This window comes from Corvus hawaiiensis, chromosome 4 (genome assembly GCF_020740725.1).
Source record: "Corvus hawaiiensis isolate bCorHaw1 chromosome 4, bCorHaw1.pri.cur, whole genome shotgun sequence".
Classification (NCBI taxonomy): domain Eukaryota; kingdom Metazoa; phylum Chordata; class Aves; order Passeriformes; family Corvidae; genus Corvus; species Corvus hawaiiensis.
In genome coordinates this window covers 65,509,976-65,535,592 of record NC_063216.1, presented here as the reverse complement: position 1 = coordinate 65,535,592, position 25,617 = coordinate 65,509,976, and the positions used below count along the sequence as shown (strand labels likewise).

At 35.7% G+C, this 25,617-nt stretch overlaps 1 protein-coding gene across 1 annotated transcript in view; it reads right to left on the bottom strand.

Annotated features, from left to right (window-relative positions):
• Nucleotides 1-25,617, bottom strand: part of LRRK2 (leucine rich repeat kinase 2) — a 64,750-nt gene that overhangs the window by 13,920 nt on the left and 25,213 nt on the right. The window contains exons 16-41 of the mRNA XM_048302402.1: nt 25,218-25,357; nt 23,776-23,904; nt 23,520-23,690; nt 21,974-22,229; nt 21,559-21,747; nt 20,041-20,162; nt 19,221-19,290; nt 18,547-18,767; nt 17,763-18,013; nt 16,276-16,424; nt 14,428-14,521; nt 13,174-13,360; nt 12,608-12,789; nt 11,853-12,082; nt 10,711-10,838; nt 9,418-9,636; nt 7,061-7,262; nt 6,349-6,437; nt 5,586-5,773; nt 4,498-4,652; nt 3,436-3,582; nt 3,091-3,282; nt 2,109-2,255; nt 1,673-1,773; nt 1,308-1,498; nt 475-635 (exon numbers count right to left, since the gene is read on the bottom strand). Of these exons, the coding sequence (XP_048158359.1) occupies nt 475-635; nt 1,308-1,498; nt 1,673-1,773; nt 2,109-2,255; nt 3,091-3,282; nt 3,436-3,582; nt 4,498-4,652; nt 5,586-5,773; nt 6,349-6,437; nt 7,061-7,262; nt 9,418-9,636; nt 10,711-10,838; nt 11,853-12,082; nt 12,608-12,789; nt 13,174-13,360; nt 14,428-14,521; nt 16,276-16,424; nt 17,763-18,013; nt 18,547-18,767; nt 19,221-19,290; nt 20,041-20,162; nt 21,559-21,747; nt 21,974-22,229; nt 23,520-23,690; nt 23,776-23,904; nt 25,218-25,357 (4,311 nt within the window). The remainder of the gene's footprint in view (nt 1-474; nt 636-1,307; nt 1,499-1,672; nt 1,774-2,108; nt 2,256-3,090; nt 3,283-3,435; nt 3,583-4,497; nt 4,653-5,585; nt 5,774-6,348; nt 6,438-7,060; nt 7,263-9,417; nt 9,637-10,710; nt 10,839-11,852; nt 12,083-12,607; nt 12,790-13,173; nt 13,361-14,427; nt 14,522-16,275; nt 16,425-17,762; nt 18,014-18,546; nt 18,768-19,220; nt 19,291-20,040; nt 20,163-21,558; nt 21,748-21,973; nt 22,230-23,519; nt 23,691-23,775; nt 23,905-25,217; nt 25,358-25,617) is intronic.

The following is a 25,617-nucleotide window of genomic DNA, read 5'->3' as shown; positions in this document are numbered from 1 at the left end:
AAAGACCTAAAGGCACTTTTCAAAGTGGTTGAATTGTTCAGTGCTTTAGAATGGATGCTAATAGGTTCTCTCTAAAGTTGGAGAACAGTGCAGCTATTTATTGCCTTTAAAAAAAATTAAGACTTATGTATGCACTACTGGAAATTAAAGCAAAAAATGTTAGCAGTATAATTTCAATATCACAATAACCATATTAAAACAAGACAATGGAGAATTATTATGAATGCATGTAATTTAATTTCTTCTCTTTTTAAAGCTTTAATATACTCCTTGATTCTTCTAAAAGGTGTTAAAACATGAACAGGAGGAAAGGCCAAGAGGTATAAATCCAGCATCACAACTTGTAATATGATTAGGACTCCTTTTTGTGATTTTGACTAGAATATAGATTTGAGTTACTTCTTACAGACTACATAAAAAATATATTAGATATTTTGGACATAATGGACTTTAAATCAAAGCATATTTCCATACCTGGTGTGCCTTCAGAGGTTTTTATTCCCATTCGGCAACAATACTGGGCAATGCCATAATCAGCTATTTTTGCAATAACAGCTGAATTGGGATATAAGGTAAAAAGCAACACATTGTGAGGCTTTAAGTCACGGTAGATGATCATTGCTGAATGCAGGTACCTAGTAATCAAAAAAATATTTATTGAAAGCATTTGTAAGTCAGGGATGCATCTGTATATACACACTGAGTGCATTATTCCCACAACAGCAAACTGTGCTTTCAAACATGAAATACTGTGTTAAAAATGTCAAACATCACCAATATGACACAGCCTTTCCAGATAGTGACTTTAGAATTGTTCTGAAATACTATTTACTACCTTACTATTTACATTGCAGTATTTCAGTACCAAGTTTTATCTGAAGAGTCACTGACAGTTTGAAAAATGCATCTTAGAACCTTAAGCTTCTTTGATCCCTGAGCCCCCTTGCAGGTTTTGTCATTTTAAAGTCACACTGCAAGAGCTCCTGAGGTAATTCATGGAGTTTCAGAACTTGAGAAATGCACTAAATTAATTTCTTTGACATTTTAGTAAGAAATCAGCAGCCACATAGAAATTGCACCCAGAGTCTTGCAATTTCTCTACTTACATGAGCATTACTCATTAGCAGGAAGAAACAGGTAACAAAAGTATGTGTTATGTATCAGCCAATCAACCATAAAAATACAAGCACTTGTCTGACCCAGGAAATATTCTGCTTGGGATGTGAGAGAACGGAAGCTTTTCATTTGCATTATATCCTACTTGAAGCTATATCCTGTTTTTACAGCAATGCAGAAGTCACACTTACCTCAAACCATCTGCTACATGTAGAGCTATCCTGTGCTGAAGTGTTCTAGTTAAACTTGCATTGTCTTGTTGCAGCAAACGGTCAAGAGATCCTTTGAGGGCTAATTCCATCACCAGCATCCGGGGACGGATTGCAGCAGCCAGCAAAGACACTAAACTGGGGTGGTGAAGGTGACAAAGCACTGCAAGCTCCTGTAAATTGTAAAATCAGATGAAATAGTGCAAATAGCATAATCTCTGCACATCTAAAGCAAACTGAGGAATGTTTTGGAGTGAAGACTTGCAATTTACTTAAACTTTTAGAACTCTTCTCTAGGGTTGGTATTCCAAGACCAGCACTACCAAAAAAAAGGCAGTATTTCTTACTTGTCTTAGGAGCCTGAGGGAAGTATGTTTATTGAAAATCTTTACAGCAACCTCTTCACCGCCATAGGATGCACGGTACACAGATCCAAACCCACCATCACCTTTTGAACAATAAAATTGAAGAGAGCATTATAAACAAAGGGATAACAACCATTTCTCAAAAAGAAAAGCTGAAAGCATTCAGTTTTAAAATGTGTGGGCTATCCACTATTTTAAGCTTCATAATTAGTAAAATAAACATACAAAAAACAGTGTCCTAGTGCACAAGTTACTGGAAAATTCAAAACTCAATAACCTGAAATTCAGAATGCCTTAAAATAATACATTTCTTCAGAAATGAAATGTCTAAAATGCTTTTCATATGTGGCAGAACTGACTTCAATAGATTTGTTTACACTATCTCTGTAAAAAAACCACCCTACAAAATAATGCTTACCCAAGAGAAATTCAGGAGCTTCATCAAATTCCAGGTCATCGTTGTTCAACATAATATTTCTAGGCAAATCAGCCAATATCAGATCAGGAGCAATCTGAGCAATTGGAATGGTCTGTCTTGGTTGATCTGGATTTACCAAAAGGTCACCTAAGAAAAACAAAAGCAAATCAGCCAATATCAGATCAGGAGCAATCTGAGCAATTGGAATGGTCTGTCTTGGTTGATCTGGATTTACCAAAAGGTCACCTAAGAAAAACAAAAGAGAAAATGGAAAAAAAAAAAAGGGTAGGCATCATTCAGAAAGCACTGAAAGGCATGAGGATCTCTGAGAATGTGTAAGATCAATGTACCTAAAATTAGATTCATATATGTGCTTACACATATATACATACATACATATATATATGCATGTGCACAGACATACACACTAATCAAGTTTGCTATACAAATTCTTGGATCTTATATGTTTAAGTATTTTCAAGGTTCTATATATGTACCAATCAACTGTGAAAAAAATTGCTGCTATATGACAACACCAAACTAACCAAGAGATTATTTTTCTGTCTGTAAAAAGAAAGAATGCTGTTAGTATGTAGAATGCCATACTGAATATTGTCTTTTAAATTACTGTGCTATGTGATCCAACCAAGAGATCAAGTATTAGTTTTACTTTGTGCTGAATTCAGTTCCAAGATTGAAGCTGCATTATCAATATTATGACAAAATGATTCTTTTCATTATTGCAGTTTTTATATAACTACAGAGAGAATATGCAATCTGTCTCATATTCTATACTTGTATATACTAGACAGCTCTTACATAAAAAACCAAGTTGCTTTTGCCTTACACTGTAATTATTTCTTATGGAAATGAAATATTTTTAAATAACGTGAAGTACCCAAATGTTATAAAGGGGACATTGCATAGTATTTGTCTAGATACAAGTGTACCTCTGTACACCTCAAATGGCATAAATGCATACCTTCTTCAGCCTTCCTAAGTAAGTCATCAAGTAGTATTTTTTGATGTTCTTCACCATCTTGAAAGCTGTACAGAGCCCATTTCTTCAACAGTGTTTCCCCTTCACCACACACATCTATTTCCAACAAACCTGGAAACCATTCTTCCATAAGAGAATCTATGTGATCCACAACTTGCCCCAAAAGGATGCACCCTTTAAGAAAACAAAAAAGGGAAATTACAGACCCCATCTGCCATACTTTTAATTACAAAGATAAACTCTACATTCCAAAGGCAAAAGCACAACAAACCAAAATGCCAAGCTGCAATCAAACTGGAGCAAAATTCAGGCTCAGGAATAATTAACCTTTTCTGCAAGAAGGTGCTGTAATTTTCAAAAAACTGTCTGGGTTGTTGTCAAATACTGCTGATTCCACTAGACAATAAGCTTCAGGAGACCAGTTCAAGTAGATGCCTTGTCTCCAGTACATTCTATTAGGACGAAGAGCTCGCTCTAGAAAACACAAAATTAGATTAAAAATCTGATCTTCAATATGAATGTCAATTTTAAAATACTCAGAATAATTCATGGTACTTTGAATATATAATTGTGATTGCAGGATTATACCTACACAAATAATAAACAAAATAAAGGCTACAACCTTGCAGGCAGCATAGCCCCACAAAAGCTGAATATATGTCAACTGCTGTTCAATTCTATAAGGCATACCAACAAACTGTAAGTATTTAACCAGATGGTAAGTCATGCAGCAGGTTGGCATTACAGAAACGCTTAGGTACATTCAGATTCAAGCACAGAATATCTCAGGCAAAATACGAAAAAAGCTGTGATTTAAATTTTTCCTGTCACACACTCATGAAATAGCAGGAAGCAACTGGAATTTGATGCTCAGAAGAAACTCGAATGCCAGGACAGCACGCACTTAAAAATGATATTTGTAGAGCATTAGCATGTGAAAGCATGGAATTCTTGGAAAAAAAGTAAAGACATATACCCTCTTTCTAATAAAAACAAAGCTTTGAGACTTAAACAAAGGGAGTATTCATGAACCTGAAGAAAAGCAGTTTGTTTTTCTGTGTGGAAGACATATCCCTTCCTGTATTCTTTGTGGAAGTAAATAGCAATATTGTATAAACATAAGGATTTCCTCTATCTCTAGCATGTGAAGGAGAGAAATGGATTGCTTACAACCTTAACTTTCTTTTGCACACCACTGTGGAAATCAGGCACTATCTGTTCCTGGATACTTCTAAGTTACAAAAATGACCACTGTCTTTTTCTTGCATTTGTGAAGTGTTAGGAATTTAGCTAAAGCAAAACAATGTTGGGGACTAAAGCTGTAACATGCAGATGTTGGCATTCAGAGCAGACTTGCACACTATTCCTTTTGAAGATAAAGATTTGTACCTCTTCCTGATAGCATGTAAGGTGATATCTCAAGCAACCTGTTGATCAGCCTGGACCAAAATCCCATAGGAAAGTATGGCATCTCATAAAGCCTGATGATAATTTCTGAATTTTCACAGTGGGGAAGCTCTACAACAGGTCTGTGATCAGACAAGCTGAAAGAATAAAAATATTAAGACAGTATTTGATGATGTACTATAGCTGAGCTGATGACATATATTATTTATTATGTAAAATGCATTACTTATTAATGAATGCATGATTCAGATGGTCAGAGAGCTAACAGATAGTGTATTGTTTTATTCTGCTTGCTTGTGTCACAGTGAAGTTCTGACTGTAATTTAAACCCAACAGAACCTTGCTAACAATCCCTAGATATTTAATGCAAATATGAGAAAAATCTGAGACATACATAAGGCAGGTAAGACATTCAGATAAAATCTTCCTATCCCAGGGCTTTGAGGACATAGAAATCCTAATCAGTGCAGCCATGCAACACTCTCCATTTGGCAACATGAACATTACTAAACACATAGGGAAATCTGTAACTGAGGCAGAGAAATTGTGTTATCTGCTTCAGGTAAAAAAAAAATACCACGTTCAAAGTCATAACACTTTTTTGTCACCACACTTAATATCTAGACTTTTTGAAGGAGGTACTGACTCTGAGTAACTTGTATGTGGTTCTCACTTCAAGCAAATAGGGTATGGAAATTTTTTGTTATCTTTTATATTACAACAACTATCTGTAATGCTGGCACACTGCTGTGTGAAGCTAAATTACAATCTCCTTGCTGTAGTCTTGAAGCATGGTAACTGTAAAAGAAATATTATCCACATAAAGTGTTCTATCATTTATATTTTCCATTTACCCAGCATGTTGATACAACATAAAGCCTTACCTGCTACAAGATCAGCTTAACATGTCTCTTCTGAAAGCATTTACTAAAATGTAATATACAAAGAGCTTATCATGCCTTCATGCACCAAATTGCTCTGATGATCAGTGAAACCAGTTAGGCTGATGGGAGGTTTCTATTTTGATCTATCTTTATGTCTGTCATTTGTGGGTTTAGTTCCTTGCTTACCTGCTTGGGATTAGTAGTTGGTCTTCTCCTAATGGCAAAGCAATCTGAAACTTTTCCAGAAGCTTGAAGTATTGTGACATATAGATTTTAGGAAACTTGCTCTTCTTCAAAAGGAATTTTTCCACATCTGAACGCTTTACAATTCCCTTAGGGTATTTAGAACAGCCTTCCACTTTCACCATCAGAATCTTTTTCAAAAAAGTGAAACAATTTCAGGTGTACATTCTTCATTAGATGAAAGTTTCAGATGTTATAAAATCTGAATACATATAATAAATTTTGAGAGTGTTTCTAGATCAACATTTCAATGATGGTCTCACTTAAGCAGTTAGTCTGCTGCTCTCCCATTCCAACTCCATAACCACTCACTTTCCTCTGCCAGCTGTACCAAACACACAATTACACTTCTTCCCCCTTCTTACAGCCTTTAACCCAAAGTTCCAGCTTTCATCTCAACCTGTGTCAATGTATTGCAGGATTACCTTGCATCCATAGGGTTCTTCTACTCTACATGTATTCCTGTGTCTGTTGCAATTTAAATTATATTGGACATTACAATTTAAGAACAGACAAGCAATGAGACAGTCAGTTGTCCAAAAGCAATAGAAACAGAAAGAACCAGGTAAAAAAATATGGGCCTTGAGAAAATTCTAGATGAAGAAACAATAAAGAAATGGTGAAGAAGAAACACTGATAAGTTACAGTGGCTTTAGACAGGGGAAAACGTACCATGAATGTATATACAAAAAGTAATCAGTCTGACCTGTGCCATGATTTTACACAGCCACTTAGGATCTACAAAATACAGATCTCTTAGCTGTAGTGCTGGGTCTTGAAAATGAAGGAGAACACCTGCACAAAGAAAACTGTAATTAGCAGTGCATTGCTCAAGCTCAATATTAAGCAAAGTAAGCACTCCACTCTGGGCTGTTTTTATTATGTGAACTGACATAAACAATTTGAATAATAAATACAGCTATATTTATGGCAATATCTCAGAAGAGTAGAGTCCAAGCATGATTTGTTCAGCTTTGCCTTTATTTTCAGACTTTTTGTTAGATTTTTAATCTGACTTGGTTTTTTTGCTAAGCTCTGTCTGGTTTATTATTTCATCTTAGGACATCAGTACTGCACTGAGATAAGCTGTTACATGTATTCCTCTAACCACTATTCTATTTGAGCTATTGAAGCAATTGCATCTTTCTTCAGCAACTGTGTTGTCTAACCAGCAGTTTGATGTTTTCAAGGAGTGGTAAGAGACAGCAAGAGATATAAACTGTAACAGTTGTGGTCCTTCATGTCATGGAATTCCCTTCCTAACAATGTGGTTTAACAAACTGATGCTACCCAAGCTTAGACACTTCAGCTTACCATTTTGTGGCAACCTTGTGAAAGACTTAAAAACGGGTACAGATCTGTCAGCAGCAGATTTGCAACAAAGTGCTAACAAGCACACATTGAAGAGAATATTTTACCTGATTCATTCAGAAAGTGAATTGCATGAGGGAGTTCATTTTCATCCAGTTGTAACTGGCTTTCTTGTACCAGTTCCAGTAAGCGTTTCTGATCAATAACAGGAAATTCTCCTGGGACGTTTTTACGTTCCAGCAAAATTCTCTTTTCCAGCTCCAGGTAGCTGTCAGGAATTAGCTGACCAACCACTGGCTGATCTCTGATCTGTAAAATTAGGAATAATAATCTTAAATGTATTAATTTATTCATGTTAAATGCAGAAAATAAAACTAAGATATAAAGTGTATGTCCACTCAATAGTAGCATAAAGAAGGAACAAGAACACTCATTTATTGACTATCCTGGCTTCTGAAAGGTAGATGTAACTAAATATTCTTTCAGAATTATAATGTCTTTCTATAAATAAATACTCAGAGAAGAAAATATTTCCATATTACTTGTACATAAAAAATAACAAATGAGGTCTTTTCAGAAGACGTTATTTCAAAGAGAAGCTTTGGTTCAAACTAAAAGGAAAATATTCACTGTATGAGCGGACGGTGTCATACATCTCCAGTTAACACAAACAGTAGACAAATTAATAAAAAAACCTATGCTTCTTGAAATATGTAATATCTCCAGCCATTTCTTTAGGTAAACTGGGGAAAAAAGGTAGTAGCTCAATTAAGTCTCCACTGCTGGCAGTCAGTGGACGAGAGAAGAGAATGAAATAAATTTAGCCACATTAGTGACACTTAGGGGAAACAGTTGGGTGCTTTGTGCCTGGTTCCTGAGCCCGAGCTCCCTCCTGGAGACACCCTTTGGTATATGGTAATTGCTAGTATCGGGTCAGGTTTTCCTTTCTCCACAGGTGCTGAGCTACTAACTTTTTTGAGGAAATGGGAAACAACTTTTCCAATATTTACAAACTGTCTTCTTAGCTGTAATCTTTCTCTCACCAATGCACTGTGATATTTTTATGTGTCAAAAATGTAATTGGTACCTTGTGCAGATGAAATGAATGCCTTGTGTAATTTCAAAGACTTCAGAGAACTTGATGACCATGCTGAATACTTGACCCACTTTGTCTAACCTCCAAGCAGATACCTTGTAACATTCCTTTCACAAACTACCTACATCATTTATGGTAATTATCCAATTTCCTTCAGGCCACCTTACATCTGTGCAGAAGTTTAAACATCAGTTTAAGTCATAGTCTCAAGAGATATAGATGTTAAAGGAACAAAATTTTTCAAGAAGCAGAACTTCTCTGGAGTGCTGAAGAAGTATGGTGAGACATAAAGCCACATATACCTGTACAAACACCAGCTCTATTCATGCCCATTGGATGTATCAGAAGTGGAATTAACGCCTTTCACTTGAAGAGGCCACCTCTTTGCCCTTTAACAGGTTAGCTGTTCCCTGCACTGTGGAATGGAGTTAGGGAGATTTTGGATGTGAATAAGCTGCTAGTTTCTAGGAGAAACAAGAGGAGTGTGTACACTTTAACTCATTTGTAACACCACTGGTGTAAGGCTAGTCATAAATACATCATCTGCTTTATAAAATCTCCCAAGCAGTCATTCAAAAGAAATCTGGGCTCTGATATGATTTATGAACTTCTGCCATTGACTTAAATAGCACAGGACATCACCTCTTCTCTTTAATGTGTTATGACACTATGTATGATTGATACTGTATAAGTGAAAAAAAAAGTATTCTTTTTGTTACAGATTGAATCCTGTCTTTCTATAAGCTCCATGCCTGGGCTGGTCTCTTCATCCACACTTCATACTGCGGCTAAGGAGAGAGCAGGGAATGAGCTGGGATGACTTTGGAGACAACAGAATTACATATGCAGATACTCGAACCTAGGAGGATTACTCAGTCCACAGGATCTTCTTTTCCTGCTTTAATTCACTTTCCTCTTTACAGAAATAGTTTCATGCTATGTAAAATGAAATCAGTAAATGGGAAACCAGTTGGTTTTCAGAAACCACAAAATTGTATTTCCTATCCCCTGAAATCTTGCAGTACTTACTGTAATTATGTAATGTCACCCAACAAACCAAGATTTTAATTAACTTTCTTTGTAAGAAAAAGATGGCTCATTTTTAATGAAATATTTGATTTATGGCCCTAGTGCTTGAAAACAGAACTTAGCTGGGATTTTTACTAAGTTGATTTTTTTGGTAGAAAATCAAATGAAAACAAACCTGGCAATTTTCCTTCATTATTTTGCTGTGTGTAACATTTTATAGAAGGCAGGATGACTTTGCTATCACACAAAAATGTAATTAATTACGTATTAATGTTTAAAAATGTATTCACTTAAGTAAAACAAGGATGTTTTCAAAATTACAAACAGTATGTAGCTTACCTTGAAGTGAAGACTCTCCTTTATGATGATTTTCCGAAGTCTGATAATGGAATCGGATTCTTCTGTGGCATTCACAAAGTGGTAATCCTGGATTGCTGGGAAGCCTCGCTTGTTCAACAGCTCCCTAGTAATTTTGCTCATGCAGGCCTTACGCTGCATTTCATCACAAACATCCAAATGAGTGCCAACAAGAATGACAGGGGATGTTGAAGCTCGAGCCTGTAAGTGAGATCCATACTGTTGATTAACTCAATAGTGAATGTTGACTTTAGTGTTTTATATTCACATAAAATGTGAGCAATTCAGTCAAACATTCAGAGAGCAGTCTATTTCAAAACAGAAATATTAAAAAATCAACTTCTTCTAAAAGGAAGGAGTGTACATCTGGATTTTATTCTTTGCAGATTAACAGTATTGGCAGTAAAGTAGAGGGACATTTTTCATTAAGAACATCCAACAAAATGGAAAAGCCGAAAGAAATGATACTTTGCTAGCTGTCATTGGAACAGTGCAGTGAAACATCAGCAAGTATTGCATAGGAAAGGAGATAGGAAAGGAGGAAAGGAGAACACATCAGAAATTATTTCCATCAACACTAAACTGATTGCAACCCTGTGTCCTGTATCACTGCCCAAGGTGGAAAGAGTGAAAAAGACAAGTTTCATTAACACGATCAGTAAACAAACTCTTCATGTGAGTCTGTCACCCAGTCAAGGCTAACCATCCTACAAAAAGAAAAGATGCTTGTTCACCATGGAAAGACTCCATAAATGGACACAAACACTTAGAAAAAATGAAAAGTATACAGGCAGATTCTCAGGTCAACTCCCAACCATACTTCTGGAATAATTTCTATTAACAATAGGATATTAAGCATACACTTAATAGCACGATTTCAAACCTGTATCTAGTCAGTTTTAAATTAATCTAGTTCTGATTTCCCCAAAATTTACACTGGTGTAAAAGAAAAATGCAAATTTAACTCATCATTTCTTTAATACTACTTTTTTATTTTTATCAGTCAATTCAAAATATTGCCAGAACATACACACCATTCTTTTGCACATCACTTTGTACAATTTTTAGTCCAAAATGGTGCTAATAATTTATTTTTATGTCTAAAAATACTTTCATATCCAATACATGATGTATTTCAGCTCTTGATTAATATTATTACTAATCTTATTTTCTGAAGAACTTTTTTTTTCTTCTTCCCCTATATAAATATTTGTGGTTAATTTGCTGTTGACCTACAGCTCCCTGGAAAGGAGAATTCCATTCTGTATGTCATACCTTGATGTTAAAAAGCCATGGCTTCATAGCATCCACCTCTGCTTGTCCCTTGCTGAGATCATAAACAGCAAGATATAAAGCCCTCTGGGTCATAAAATGAGGATGGGTACTGTAGAACTCTTCTTGTCCTAATGATCAAAAATTTCGATTGTTTAGTACTTCCTTGACTGAACATCTTCAGATCACGAAAAGGCAGAGGAACACTTGTCTTCAGACCAGAAATTCACTACTGAACCTAATGTCTGCAGAAATTTATCTAAATTGACAGGAAATCATAATAACTATGAATTTTAGGAAGGCACTCTGTGGTAGGTCACTGGCTGAAGTGTAACGTTAAAACACATCCGCTGGTTTTAAATCAAGAAGTGTAAGGTTTAACTGGATAAACATGGGTGCTGCGAAGACAATTAAAAGGTCAGGATTCTTTTAAAACTCCAATACTGAATTTCTCCCTCACTCCTCCCTCTCCTTCTACCTTCTTCCTTCCCTTTCTCCGACACCTTCAGCAACTTCAAAATAAGTTCACATAATTAAGCACTTAAAATCACAACTAAAGATGGAAACCCAGCTTAAATATCACTGGTCTGTGCTTAAGCATTGTGACAGATTATATTTAAATGATGATAGACCACTGTTTAAAAATAACTCTTCTATAGCCTAAAATAGCCCTGGATTTTAGAAGTGCTTCTGTAGTCCCCCAAACTTAGGAAGTTTTCCAGAAACACAAGGTTCAAAGACTTGTCCTAAGTGCTTTGTTGTCTGTGACCTTACAAACCTGTGACACTGCAGAGCCTAGAGAGACCCAGATTATAAAAGAGAGAAACAGAGTTCAATTAAAGATTCTTCTGGTGATTACAAGCTGTTTCTTACTACTCTGAAATGATTGTTTTGAAGTATTATAGTTGAAATGAGTCGTCAAACCACATTTAATGATGAGAAATTCCTGAGGCTTTATATTAAATCTGAGGGATTAGCTGCTAGTTTACAGAATTCACTAATTTTTAAGTGGTCACTGGACTTTGGGTGTACCTTTGTGTGATTCTAGTCCCCAGTTCGAATTACCACAGGCTGACTCTAAGAATAAGTAATGAATTAAAAAGTTAGAAAAGACAATAGTAAAGGAAAATAAACTCAGGAAATACCTCCAAAGTCCCACACATTTAATATAAGCTCTTTCTTCATTTTGCCTTTCCCTTGAATGATCCAGTCTTTTACATCAATGCCTATTGTAGCTTTTGGAGAGCCCAATTCTGTCCGTTTGCTTTTCATTAGTTGTTGTAGCAGGGTCGTTTTCCCGCTGCCAGTGTTCCCAACAATCATGAGCTTCATTCTGTTATAAGGTACAGCCTTCTTCAGTCGTTGTTGAAGAAATCTGGTAGAAAAAAGTTTGCAAAACTCACAGAAGAGTAAAATAGAGAGAAATACCAATAGAACTCAAGAACAAGGAAACATCTAGAACCATACCATTTTCTTCAAATTTTCAGTATCTGTTTGATACTACTGTTCTTTTAACTCTTTACTCTAATTTCTGATTTGATAGGTGAAGTTTAATTAAGAATATGTCTTTTTTTTTTTTTTTGTTCTGTTTTATAATTATCCTAAAATTGTGCTCTGTGCACAATTCTCTGGGGAACAATAAACATATTACAAACAATTGGTAAGCACCATTTATTGCACAGTTTATAGAAGCATCGAATTCAAGAGGTAATACTAGTATGGTCTAAACCACTCCAGTATATGTGTGTGTGTTGATATGATAACCTTCCATAGAGCAGCATGCTGGATTTCATATGACAAACCAGCATGTCTTTTCAAAACAGTATGTTATTTTCTTAATGCTTACTGCAAATCCCAAGAAAGCAAACCAGGAATATTCAAGAACAATAGGGCAACAAACCTGATAATGTCTCTGGCTTTGCATCCCACATGCTTGAAGTCTAAATTAAGATGGAGTCCTTCCAAAGGAAGATCCCAGACTTTGGACAGTCTTCCCATTTCATCAGGAAAGAATCTCAAATCAGGATTGTAACTTACATCCAGAGAAGTCAAGTTCTCTAGGAAGCCAATCTGAGGAGGAATCTAAATAAAACAACATTTAATGGGCAACTAAATGTAAAAAAAATAATGAACATGAATACATTAAATAATTAACAAAACTAGGTATTAATTTTACTGCTGTAGTTCTTTTTTTTTAGTAAACAGGCCTAATATCCCACACTAAGAGAGAATAGACCTTATAAGTAATTCATCATACAAGCTGATTATATGACACATTCCAGGCAGAAAAGCTGAATACAATATAGTGATTTTCATTCACAGAAAGTACTATTTGAACTTACATACCATTTCACTAATACAATGTACAATGGTATGAGAGGTGACATGAAAACCAAATGAACATTGAAAAATTGCATTCAACTGAAAAGCAATTAAATTTTCTCTAGGTAGAATCTTCCACTTTACCTCCTTTAACTTGTTGTGGGAGAGGTGTAGCTTTTCTAGCCTAGACCATGCACATGCCTTTTCACTCAAGTCCAAGACGTCTATTTGATTATGATTAAATAACAGCTCCCTTAAATTTAGTGATTTCCAGTGCATTGGTCCAGGCAGGCTTAGGATCTTGTTTTGGCTTAAATCTACTGATCGCAAACTAAAAACATGAAAATAAAACAGAGAGAAATTAGCAAATGAAAAAATAAAACCCAGATTAGCTGGAACCAAAATTGTTTTAATTTTTAATAAACAAGTGGATTAGCTATCAGAAGAGATGGTTTTCTGACTGAAATCCAAATAGAAGTAGATATGTTTGCAAATACACGTATGTGCAGAAATTACATAGTTCACCTACACCTATTGGACAAATACACTGTTCATGTTACCATGAAACACGAAGCACACAAAAACGCACACAACACCTTATTGATTTGTCTGAGTTGGAGATGTAGAACCTGAAAACTGCACTTTTTTCAGCACATCCATTAAATCTGCTGCTGTGAATGTTAGCATGCTGAAATTGTGCAATACCACATTAATAATAACATGCTCTAAGCAAATTTCATTAATGTAAGTTCCCAAATCTTAGATCTGCCCTCTCTATGGTGCCATCAGCACTCACATCTCCCCACACCTATTGGATCATCCCTTCCAAGCACTCCTTCCACAATCTCATTCTACTGATCTGTTAAGGTCAGCAACTTCTATAAAAAAAGCAGAAGTCCAATTTTCAGATGAGTAATGCTTTGAAGGTATAGCAAAATAAATGTCACATGCATCTTTATCACAATTCCTTCTAGAGGAAGTGTTTTCCTTTGAGAATAAAAATCTCATGTTATTTGGGAAGTGAAAAACTAATCTCAGTAGCCTTGTGCAAATGTCTGCAGAACTCAAAAAGGAAAAATTACCAATATCTTTTCATTGTTGGTTCCAAGGAAATATGAGATTAATTCTAATATTCTCAGCAAGAATTGTCAGCTTCAGCTGTCAAGGAATATATTTGCAACAACAGTGATTTGAATCTGAGGAAAAGAATTTCTCAGAATCATGAAGAAAATGACTAATTTGTCTTCAGTTTAAAAGCTACCAAGTTCTGGATTTAACCAGTTAGTGAGGATTCCCTGAAAACCAGTTAAACATGCAGAATTTTCTGCTTAACAACATTTTTGTCATCAGATCTTCTTTATCAAGAACTTAATGTCAATAAATAGAAGAATAACTTACTGTGGTAGAAGAAGAATTGCTTCTGGAACATTAGTAAAGCAATTTTGGGATAATTTTAAACTTGTTATGCTGGATGACAAGTCAGGTATTTTTTCTAGAGCAGAAAAAGAGGTTAATCCTATTACTTTTAAGAATGGTTAAATTATTTTTAAGACTGGAGTTTAGACAGACTAAAAGGTCAGTCTATCATTTTCATACAAAGCTATCACCTACCAGAGTTCAAATCTTTTTTTTAAAGCTTATTTAAAACTAAACTCCCCAAATTAATTAATATATTGGCTTTTAACAAACTCTATATTGTTATCCTTCATCTCCTAGTGGCATTAAACACCAAAATAATCTTACTTACACTTTACTGTACTGCAAGCATACAAGACAGGCTCATGCGATCCAGGATTTGTTGGGTCTTATTCACCCATTCATTCTTATTCATTCTTATAAAAATGCATCTAATGGTTCAGCTGTGTTTAATGCAATTCTAAGAGTTACCTTCTGAAATAAGGTGACAATAATTTCAAAATGGAAGGTTTTATGTCTTGAAGAAAGAATAAATTCTAACAGTAACTTATAAACTCTCACAGTATCACTGAAAATCTAATTTGTGTAATTTGTAATTTGCATAGCTAAAGTGGTTTTACACCTTTGCATAAAATATGCTAAACACTGACACACACTCTGGATGGACTCAATTCAGTTCCTTAGCACTGGGTTCTAGTGAAGGGGATCTGCCCGGTGCTACCTGAGCTGTCTGCACAAGGTTGAAAGATAAAACACAGGAGCTATGGAAGTCCTGCTTTTTCTGGACCAGAACCTGTAAGCCAAGGGGGATGATTCAGGGCATCTCAAATGACACCTGCATGCAGGCAACTGGAACACACATTCTCTCTTATTCTGGAGATAATGCCAGATATTATGTGGTAAATACTTAATCATAGAATCATTTAGGTTGGAAAAGATCTCTAGTACCAATGTGCCCAACCGTTAATCCTCCACTGCCAAGTCCACCACTAAAGGCCTAAAGGCCACATTCACATGTCTTTTAAATACCTTCCAGAGATGGTGACAACCACTTCTCTGTGCACCCTGTTCCAGGGCTTGACAACCCTTTCAGGGAAGAAATTGTTCTCAATTTCCCATCTTGTCCTATTGCCTGTTCCTTGGGAGAAGACATTGACCCCCATTCAGCTACAGCCTCCTTTCAGGCAGTTGTAGAGACCGGTAAGGTCTCCCCTGAGCCTCCTTTTCTCCAGGCTGAACACCCCCAGGTCCCTCATCTGCTCCTCATCAGACTTGTGCTCCAGACCCTTCCCCAGCTCCACTGCCCTTCTCTGGACATGCTCCAGCACCTCAACATCTTTCTCGAAGTGAGAGGCCCAGAACTGAACACAGGATTTGAGGGTGTGGCCTCACCAGTGTCGAGTACAGGGGGATGGACAATCACTGCCCTGGTCCTGCTGGCCACACTATTGTTGGTACAGGCCAGGATTCATCTCTGTATTACAGTACAGTATTAAACCCATATTAGTACTAGATTTGCAATCTGAACGATTTCCTCTGCCTTGAACTTTCCTCAATAGTGCATACAATCTCAAGTACACTCATCCATTTTTACAGCATCCACTCCAAATGTAAAAACAAGATGGGTTAGCTGAGTCAGATCAGACGACTGGAAGCATACTCAATGCTTCAGTGATCAAAAGGTAATGCTTAGGAAACTGTATAAACAAGGACAAGTACATGTGGTATTACTCTTTTCTGTTCTCCCAAGACTCCAAATGCTGGTGGCAGAGGAATTTTGTGACTTGGAATAGTTTCTAGAAGGTGAATCCTATTTTCACAGGTACTTACCAAGGACATTCATCCTGGCATTGAATTGCTCCAGTTTTGTACAGCCCACGAACACATTCTCAGCAAGGGATGAAATACTGTTCTTACTAATGTTTAAAATTTTCAGGTCTTTCAAGCACAGGGGTGAACATAAGCATGAAATTTTGTTTCTATGATAACAACAAGAAAAAAGACAATCCATGTTTTACTTAGAAACTATTAGGTAAAAGGTGAAAGTAGGGTTGATCTGACAATGTCATCGTTACACCAGTAAAACAAAAAGAAGACTTTATCTACATAAAGACTGACCAGTCAGCAAAAACACTAGTACATGTGGCAACATGGAATAACAGGACTGATATTAGAATCAGCTTAATTAATTTGGAGACCAAGTGTCAAAATGTATTGTAAGGTTTAGTTTTCTGATTACATACTGGAGATCAATCCCACACAAAGAGGATTGTTCCATTGGTGAGAGGTTCTGTGTACTAAAAATATGTGTTTGCAATATTGTAATTACAGAATTACTAACAACCTAAAAAAACTTTTAAAAAAGGATTCTCGATATGGAATGGAATTCAGGATGAGTATATAATTTTACACAATGTATTTGGGGGAATAATAATATTATTATTATATAATAATATTATATATTATACATGCAATATATTTTTATAATATTATGTAATATAATATTATATAAATATAAAATATATTTATTATATATAAATATATATTTACATAATAGATAGAAATTATATATTTATATATATATTTATATCATATTTTATATAATGTTATATAAAATATAATAATAACAACACCAGAAATAGGAAGAGAAAGATCCCAAAAACACAGAGATAAAAGATCCATCCACTGTTTTGCCAGGGTAGTATTACTAACAAAGTTCACCATCTTATTTAGCATGAGCTGTAGGAAATGAATGAGACAGTCTCTGCAGTTTACAGAGCTATCACCAATTGCATTTTTAAGAATTCCATATAGGTATGAATTACCTCACTAAGAAATATGACAGTAAGTGCTGGCAAACAAAAAGCTACATGTTTTCTCTGGTTTTGTAATTTAAAACATATCCATACCAATACCTAAAATTACATTAATACTACTTCCAGAAAAGCTTTTGTGCATACGAAATACAGTGGAAACTGTATTGTGTATACAGAAAACCTAGTTGAATATGTCAGACTACACAGCCCTGTGGACTAATAGTATGGTAGCAGAAAGATACTGAACTACAACATATTTAGCACGTTACTGGAAGAGCAAAGCTATTAGATTCTATCAAGGTCCAAAGACATTCTCATGTCTTGTACTTTGTAATACAACAATGAAAATTGTAGCAATTTACACATTTGGAAGACAGTGTCAGTGTTTCACTGGTGACTAAACAATCCTTTCCATGCTATATGAGTCATCATTCTGCATCACAAATCTATTATTTCCTGTTATGTTTGTTATGCTACAGCCCATTTTCTCATGCTACTCACCCTTCCAGCAAGAGTTGTTCCAGATTTTCAGCAACACTTGTAAGAAATTCAGGAGTGCACACCAGCTGATTGTATGAAAGGTTAAGTTGCTTTAGAGTTGGACATCTCAGGTGTGGATCCAAAGCAAAGGAAGGTCCAATGTCATTTCGAGAGATATCAAGATTTGCAATACAATTCATTTTCAGTAAATAAGTTGGGAAAGAAGTAAATCGGTTACTGTGCAAATCCAAGTAAGTCAAGCATTTCAAGTTCTGAAAGAAAAGGATAATTCATTTTTAAGAACTTAAAATAAAATACGAATTTATATGTTTATAATTGAGTTATATTTTTATACAAATTATTAATTTATTTATATTTAACTCACATGGAAAAATAGCAGAAAATAGCAATCGTACCAATGTAACCTACAATATTTCTATGACAAAATAAAGTATAGGGCATTATTCAAAAATAGTTAGCTACATTTCATAAAATTTAAGATATTAATTGCCTGCAGTTCTCAGTTCCATTTCCATTATTGTGCTACTTAATATCACACATCTTAAAGCAGTTCTCTGCAGTAAATAACTTAAAACAATTCCATGAAAATACTTTTATTTCTAATGAACATGAATGCTGAACAAAAGTTGAGTAAATATATGAAGCATGCAAAAATGTACAGCCATATTCTTGAATAATATTGCTATGGATACATTATTACAATACATATGGACTACATTATTAGAGACCAACAATTTATTTTAACTAATTTCAACTTGTATTACAGAAAATTATGCAGAATTACTTCACACAGTTGTTCTGGAATGTTTGTAAGAGCATTTTGGTGGAGCTCCAGTTTCTCAAGGTGTTCCAGATGACTAGTTAGGCAGCTATTCTGGCTGATGGCATCAATGTTCTCCAGCTCATTTGATGAAAGATCTAGTGATTTAATATATTCTTTCTCTGAGATCAATGAAGAAAGACTGTCTGATGGTCTTATATGTGATGACAATTTTGAGACGCCTTCTATGAAAACAAAAATGTGAAAATACCATTATTTCATTTATCATTTATGTAAAATTTCAATCAATCATCTTGGGATTTAAAGATGCAGAAGAGAGTGAATGTTTGCATATTGGTTAAGATCCAAATCCATGAAGAATTCTATTAAGACACAGAAATTTGTAAGACAGTAGGGAAGGGAAAGAGATGGATCCTTACAAACTGCACAACAGAAGGAGCTTTTGAAAGCTAATAAGGGCACTCATTAAAAACTCCATTGCCCACATAAATTATTTGTCGAGTCCAGGAAATAAAAATCCCTATATATGCATTATTTTTACTTCACTGTAGTATTTCCCAAATGTATCCTCCTCTTAAACAAATATATAATCTGTCTCAAATCTTTGCATGCTATGTTTGTGAAAGCATTAAGGATGCCAAATCTGTTATATACCTTAAATTGTATAGTTTACTTACTGGGGAATTCATCTGAGAGCAAGAATTTTCGTCTTTGTTTCATTAATGGTTCATAATCTGAGCCAGGTCCCTGCAAAATCCAAGAGAAAAAGCATTTAGGAACATATGCATGTTCTGAAATCATCCAAATTCAGTAAATCTCTTTATTGTGGTTTCTTTTCATCAGAGCCTATGGGAGAACACAAAGACACTGTATACTTGAACTGAAAATAACAGTAGGTCACATCTTTATGAAACGTATTAACCCATGCAATATGAAAGAATGGTAGATTTAAAGTGCAATGGAAGCAGTGCATTTCTGGTAACTCAGAATGATTTTCACTAGGGTGCAATAATAGGATGGACCAGGATATTGCAAAATGTAGCTTCCTCTAGGGAAGCCACTCTCTCCAGTTTCCCTTTACAGTAAATGGAAAGAGACAAGCTCCTTCCAAAGGAATGTGACTTTGATTCCACCAATTTGTCCTCTTATGTCTTATTAAGGAATCAGTCTCTCTCCACTGATTGTTGCTGAAGATCAGCTTCACTAAGGGGAGGTTAAATCTTTGTGAATGAGCCCATGATCCCTGTATTTCCATTTGAACATCAGACTGAAAAGTTGAACAATTCAAAAGACTGTCTACTTTTTTAGTGATCATATATTTTTGCTGATATAAATTCATCCGTACAGTGCACCACAACAGAACAAAACACTGAATGGCAACAGTGAGACAAAGCCCATATGGCTACACAACCTTTCTTAACATTTGATTATTAAGAGTTTTGGAGTAGGCAATGGAGATGGACTTAAAAACCTGGAATGTGCAAGGATCTGACTTACCACAGAGTAGGAATGTCGCAGCAAAGTAGGAGAACCTCTTTGACATGCCATTTCCCTACAATATAAATCAGCAACTGCAATGGAATTGGACTTCTTTTTTGTAAAAAGTGAACCTTCGCTTCCTTGAACACAGGAGGAGAAATAGGCAAGAAAATGTATTTAAAGATGAGGCTCAGAGTTCAACTGTAATATAGATGCTGACAAAGAGAGATGCATTCCAAAAGCATCAATACTGGCAGGATCTCACTGGTCAATTCTGTGTGCAATAGGCCAACAATGTTGTCAGTGTGTTTTAGAGTGGAGGGGCCATACTAACCTGACATTCTTCAAGTAGGACCTGCAGGTGATTGCAGGACCTGCACTGATGATTTATGATTTAAAGTTTCCATCGGGTTGGGATTATTATACATGTTTCATAACACATCTTTCTGCTACTTCAGTGTAAATACTTCTTAAAATAGAAAAGGGTTGGATTTCAACAGATAAATTTGCACTCCCACACTTATTGAGAATGAAACATTAAATGCCACTCTGGATTTGGTGATTTAGGAGATATTTGGTGTCATTATCTGGAGACATTTGATGTTCCTCTTCTCAAGGCTACTTTTAAAACTCCTAAAATCACTCCTGCATTTTTTTATGATAACAACTTTTCTACATGGGGCAACAAATAGACCGACAAAAATTAAAAGTGGTGCTGAGCGATAAAAGGAAAAGAACAAAACGTAATCAAAAAGTTCCTTTGGATTCTCTGATTCCAAAATTCAAATTCTTCATCTGTGATGATTTTAAGTAACCAACTGTTCTATAACAAGAGCAACATTTGAACAACAAAAAAGATGTTACAAATTAAGGCTACTTTCATTATTAAGTTGCTGGTATTATAGACAGAAATAATGTCTTTCTATAAGTTAAAGGCATTCAAATGTCCTGGTTACAAAGGATGATGTTGGGCTGAACATAAATCTGTCATTTACATTTTCTGATCAATTAGTTTATCTTTGGGATAGGGCTTGTTTCACCTACTTTATTTGTTAATAACATAGTCCTCTATACCAGATCTGGTTGTATGAACTTTATTTACAGACTACCCAGGGAACAGAGGGGTTTCTAGATCACAATACACTTGACTACGTGATGAGACAAATTGGGCTCTCGAAGGTCTTGCTTTTTGCCATAGATTATAAAGGCAGCTCAGAAACAGAACAGAAAAAGTCAAAATCTAAATTCAATTGCATGAATCTCACTCTTTCTCTCTACAAAACACTGGATGCATGACAAACTAATTTTAAGTGTATAACTGAATAAAACACTTCAAGGTCTTAGTTTTGTAGATGAAGCACATACCACAAACTGTTTTCCAATGTTACCCCAAACAGAGTTTTAGATAGAAGGTTTTTTATTCATGGGAGTTGTTATATCTCAAATACAAATAAACAACTGATTTATGGCTATAGGCTAGCTCTGGTACATTAGATTGGGATTATAAAAAGCAAAAAAGAAAAGAAAAACAATTACCTTCACTATCAATATCATCACTCAAAGGAAAAATACTGTCCACTAATGGGTCAGGTATGAAATTCCAATCATAGTTTCTATCCACTCCATCTTCAGACAAGTTTGAATCAGAGGAGGCTCTTGATCTATCCTCTGAAATGTTCTTCATCTGGAATTTGAGCACCATCCTTGCCAGTGCAGAACCTGCATCTGTATGTACAAGAAATGGAAAAGATAAAATAATCTCAAAGAAATCCAAGTAGCTTTAAAAAAATAACAGAGAGAACTTGATTTATTTTCAAGTTTCCCAGAACTTTCTATAGCCAGCTGAGTGCTACGAAAAGATTCTCAACTGAAAGTCTTCACCTAAAACACTTTCATAGTGCCATCAAAAGATATTGACACATTTTGTATAGCAATTTCTACATATACTCACTTTGTTTTCTTGTTTGAGTAAGTTTATCTGGGAACAAAGGAATGAGCCAGGAAGGTTCTAATCTGCCAAAACCAAATCCTCCAAGACATATACTGCTGTTGGTGACATCAAGGCTAAGCTTCTTTAAGAGCAAGCTGATGATTTGGCTATCTCCTCTCTTTATACTGATGGTCAAAGCACTCCGAATATCCTGCTCTCGAGCACCATTGGCTAATAACAATTCCACCAATTTAGGATTATTTCCTTTCTCACAAACCTAATAGAGAAAAGCAATTAAAACAAACCAAGAATGTGAAGCATTCAAGTAACAGTTCAGACTGCATAAAGAGGCTTGTCTCAAATGCAGATTGACTTTATTTTAAGGATAAAGGACTTTATTTTAAGGATTGTGTCTCTTTCTCAATTATGCAATGCCTTACTCCTTGGAGCATACGCCTGCCTAAGGCGTCAGAGTACCAATTCCCATTTTCATGAAGGCTTTGCCCAAAATGTATCAAATGCTGGAGTTCTGCAGTTGTAATTTTTGTCATGAGTGCACACAGTTTTCAGGCAGAAATGAATGGCAATTTATCTAGTTTGATTATTGCCTGTGGTCAACGGCAACTCCATTTATTTATCCGTTTAGTGGAAAATAGACACTTAGGGGTTCTCATCTGGATATTCAATGAACAGACAACAACAGTGAGTCTCATCAAGCCTTGCCTAATGATAGTGAGCTCAGGTCTACTGGCTTTAACTACCTGAAAGGAGGGTGTAGCCAGGTAGAGATTGGCCACTTCTCCTGGGCAGCCAGTGACAGGACAAGAGGACACAGCCTCAATCTGCTCCAGGAGAGGTTCAGGTTGGACATCAGGAAGAATTTCTTCACTGACAGGGTGGTTAAGCATTGGAACGGGCTGCTCAGGGAAGTGGTGGAGTCCCCATTCCTGGAAGTGTCCAAGAAACAACTGGATGTGGCACTTAGTGCTCTGGCTTAGTTGACAAGGTGGTGGTTCAGCCAAAGTTTGGACTTCACTATCATCGAGGTTTTTTCCAACCTTTATGTTTCTGTGATTCAGTCAGCTCCTCCCAATCTCCAAGCCTGCACTGCTACACAGACCAATGTTGATTTTCAACACTAAAAATATTTTCTAGAAATACTTTCAGTTACTTCAGTATGCTCTCTGTGGTTTGCTAACACTGATTTGCCTACCTCACACTCTATGAATGGATGGTCAGTTCTAAACCCAGTTGTGCTTCACCACTCAGAGAGTTCTACCAGCAGAATTGAACACTTCCTAATTCCCTTCATGCAGTGGGGTTCTCTCAGACTGTTTAACACTTTGACACTGAGCCAAAATAAAGAAGTGCTTATGCATATCATTTCACAAAAAAAAAAAATTAAATTTAAAGGTGGCCACATATAGCAAGAAGCACCTGTGGGCATGTGGGAGCAGCCTCTCTGTTCTCTGTGTTCTCCAGTATAAATATTTACATGACAACAGAAAGGAACCCAAAAGCACAAATTTTTAAGCAAAAAAATTACATATATATTTCCATGTATTACCTGATAGATCAAAGAGTTTATCTTTGTCTTCTTATTAATATCAGCTCCCAGTAGAAGTAAACATTCAGCCATAATACTGTTGTACTCCATACATGCTTTTTCCAGCATCATATTTTTTAAATCATCATTTTCAGCTATTTTAGCAAAACATTTACAACACAGGCTTTGAAACTGAATGTAAAGACAAACAGTAAAAGTTAGGACAAAAAAAGCACCAACATTTTTCACCTGTGGAACTGTCAAACAAAGAACATACCTGTTGATCTCGCTGGTCAGTGAAACACATGGACATCTGGTAGAAAATGACTGTGTCAAATGATTCATTTACCAGCAGCTTTGCAAAACAAGGTGACAAACCAAGAATTGCCAAGATCGCATGAAATCCCTAAGAATACAATGAGAACATTGAAAGAAGTACAGTGTTAAAAAGGGTCACTTTAAAACAGGTCATGCAGCAAAACCAAATTTCAACCAAAAGATTCATGCTTTAAATTTTTTGTCTTACTTTTAAACGTGCATTAGTTCAAAATAGGAGAAGTTCAGAAGAGAAGGCAGAAATAGCAGGTGTCTCTGTAGTTTCATGCTTGTTTAGCTGACCCACAGATATTAACTGACACTGAAAAGTCAAATATGCACCATAATATCTGACAACGTCCTGCCTGGCAGTGACAAATGTACTTGTGATTTCCTGAAAATGTAAAGAGGAAACAATCTCTTTCTAAGGATATGGAATGAAGATACCCTGTTCCAGTGTGTTGCTCTGTAATCCCCGAATTTGAAAAGAACTATTAAACTAAATGAAAAAATTAACAGGGGTATCTAAAAACTAAGAAGAAATACAAAATCACCCCATGATTCTGCAAGTAAAGTTTACCTAGAAGGGTGAACTGGCTAAATTATGGACTCCTTGTCCAAACCCAGTTGAAACTAAATCACTTAAAGTAACTTCCTTATTCCAGCACATTATTTTTATTTCTCTCTACACTGGTTGCTAAGCTAAATGTGGAAAGGTTGGGAGAAAAACAGCAGCAAAGAAGGGAGGCTGTACTTGTGATATTTTCATATTCATCTGGAAGAGAAATATAGAAACTCTCACAGAAAGCTGATATCACAGGCAAGCTCTATTCCACTAAAAAAATGAAACTGGTAACCAACAGGGAAAGTTTCTGAAGCAGAGGAAACAGAACTTCACACAAGGATTACATGTGTGTTTACAAAGAACTCTCCTTCCATATACAGATGTGGGTCAAAGTCTGATAGTATTCCAGCAATAGCCTTTCTTAAATACAGCATTCCTACACTAAGTTTACTCCTGGCAACAAGGCTGGTAGTTACCTTCTATGACTTCTCAAAGAAGGGCAATCAATACTATGATGGGTACTTCATGAAATGGTTACAGATTGACAGAATGAAGGATCATGACTGAGAAATTTGTTCTAGTTCTCAGATCTCAGAAGTCTTAAATAAGCACTTAACTTACGCTTACACATCCTGGATTGAATATATGCCTCCAAGAAAACCATCTCTACGACAAATGTCTCAGTTTAATTACAAAGGTTTATACTAATCTAGCAATTTCAATAAAATCAAAACGAAGTAAGTAAAACAGGGAATTATACTTCAAATGTAACTACATTAAAATAATTTTCTAAGGTTTTGAGTTTTGTTTTCATCCTCATATACAGAAATGACACATACATGCATCTGGATTTCAGTGACTTCTTTAAATCTTCGCAGAGTAGAAACCAGAACTGCTGACAGGACATGCATAGTTGCAATACACAAACTCTTTCTTGTAATCAAAGAGCGTAGAAGACTCAAACCCAAACACTGTATGTCTAGAAGAAAAATAAATATTATTCACATACCAATAATTCAGATATTCTGAATGGAATAAACCCATGATTTAAGTAGTCTTTTAGTAACATTCCAGAAAGTTACTTGTACAGGCTATTACAGGGTGAGGCAGAACTGCAACATGGGTGAATCTGAGGACTATGCAGCACTGCAGCCTTCTCTTGCCAGGCAACCTACATCACATCCAGCACTAAAGAGAGCAACAGATCTGTTACAAGCCCTCCTACCATGTCATTCTCAT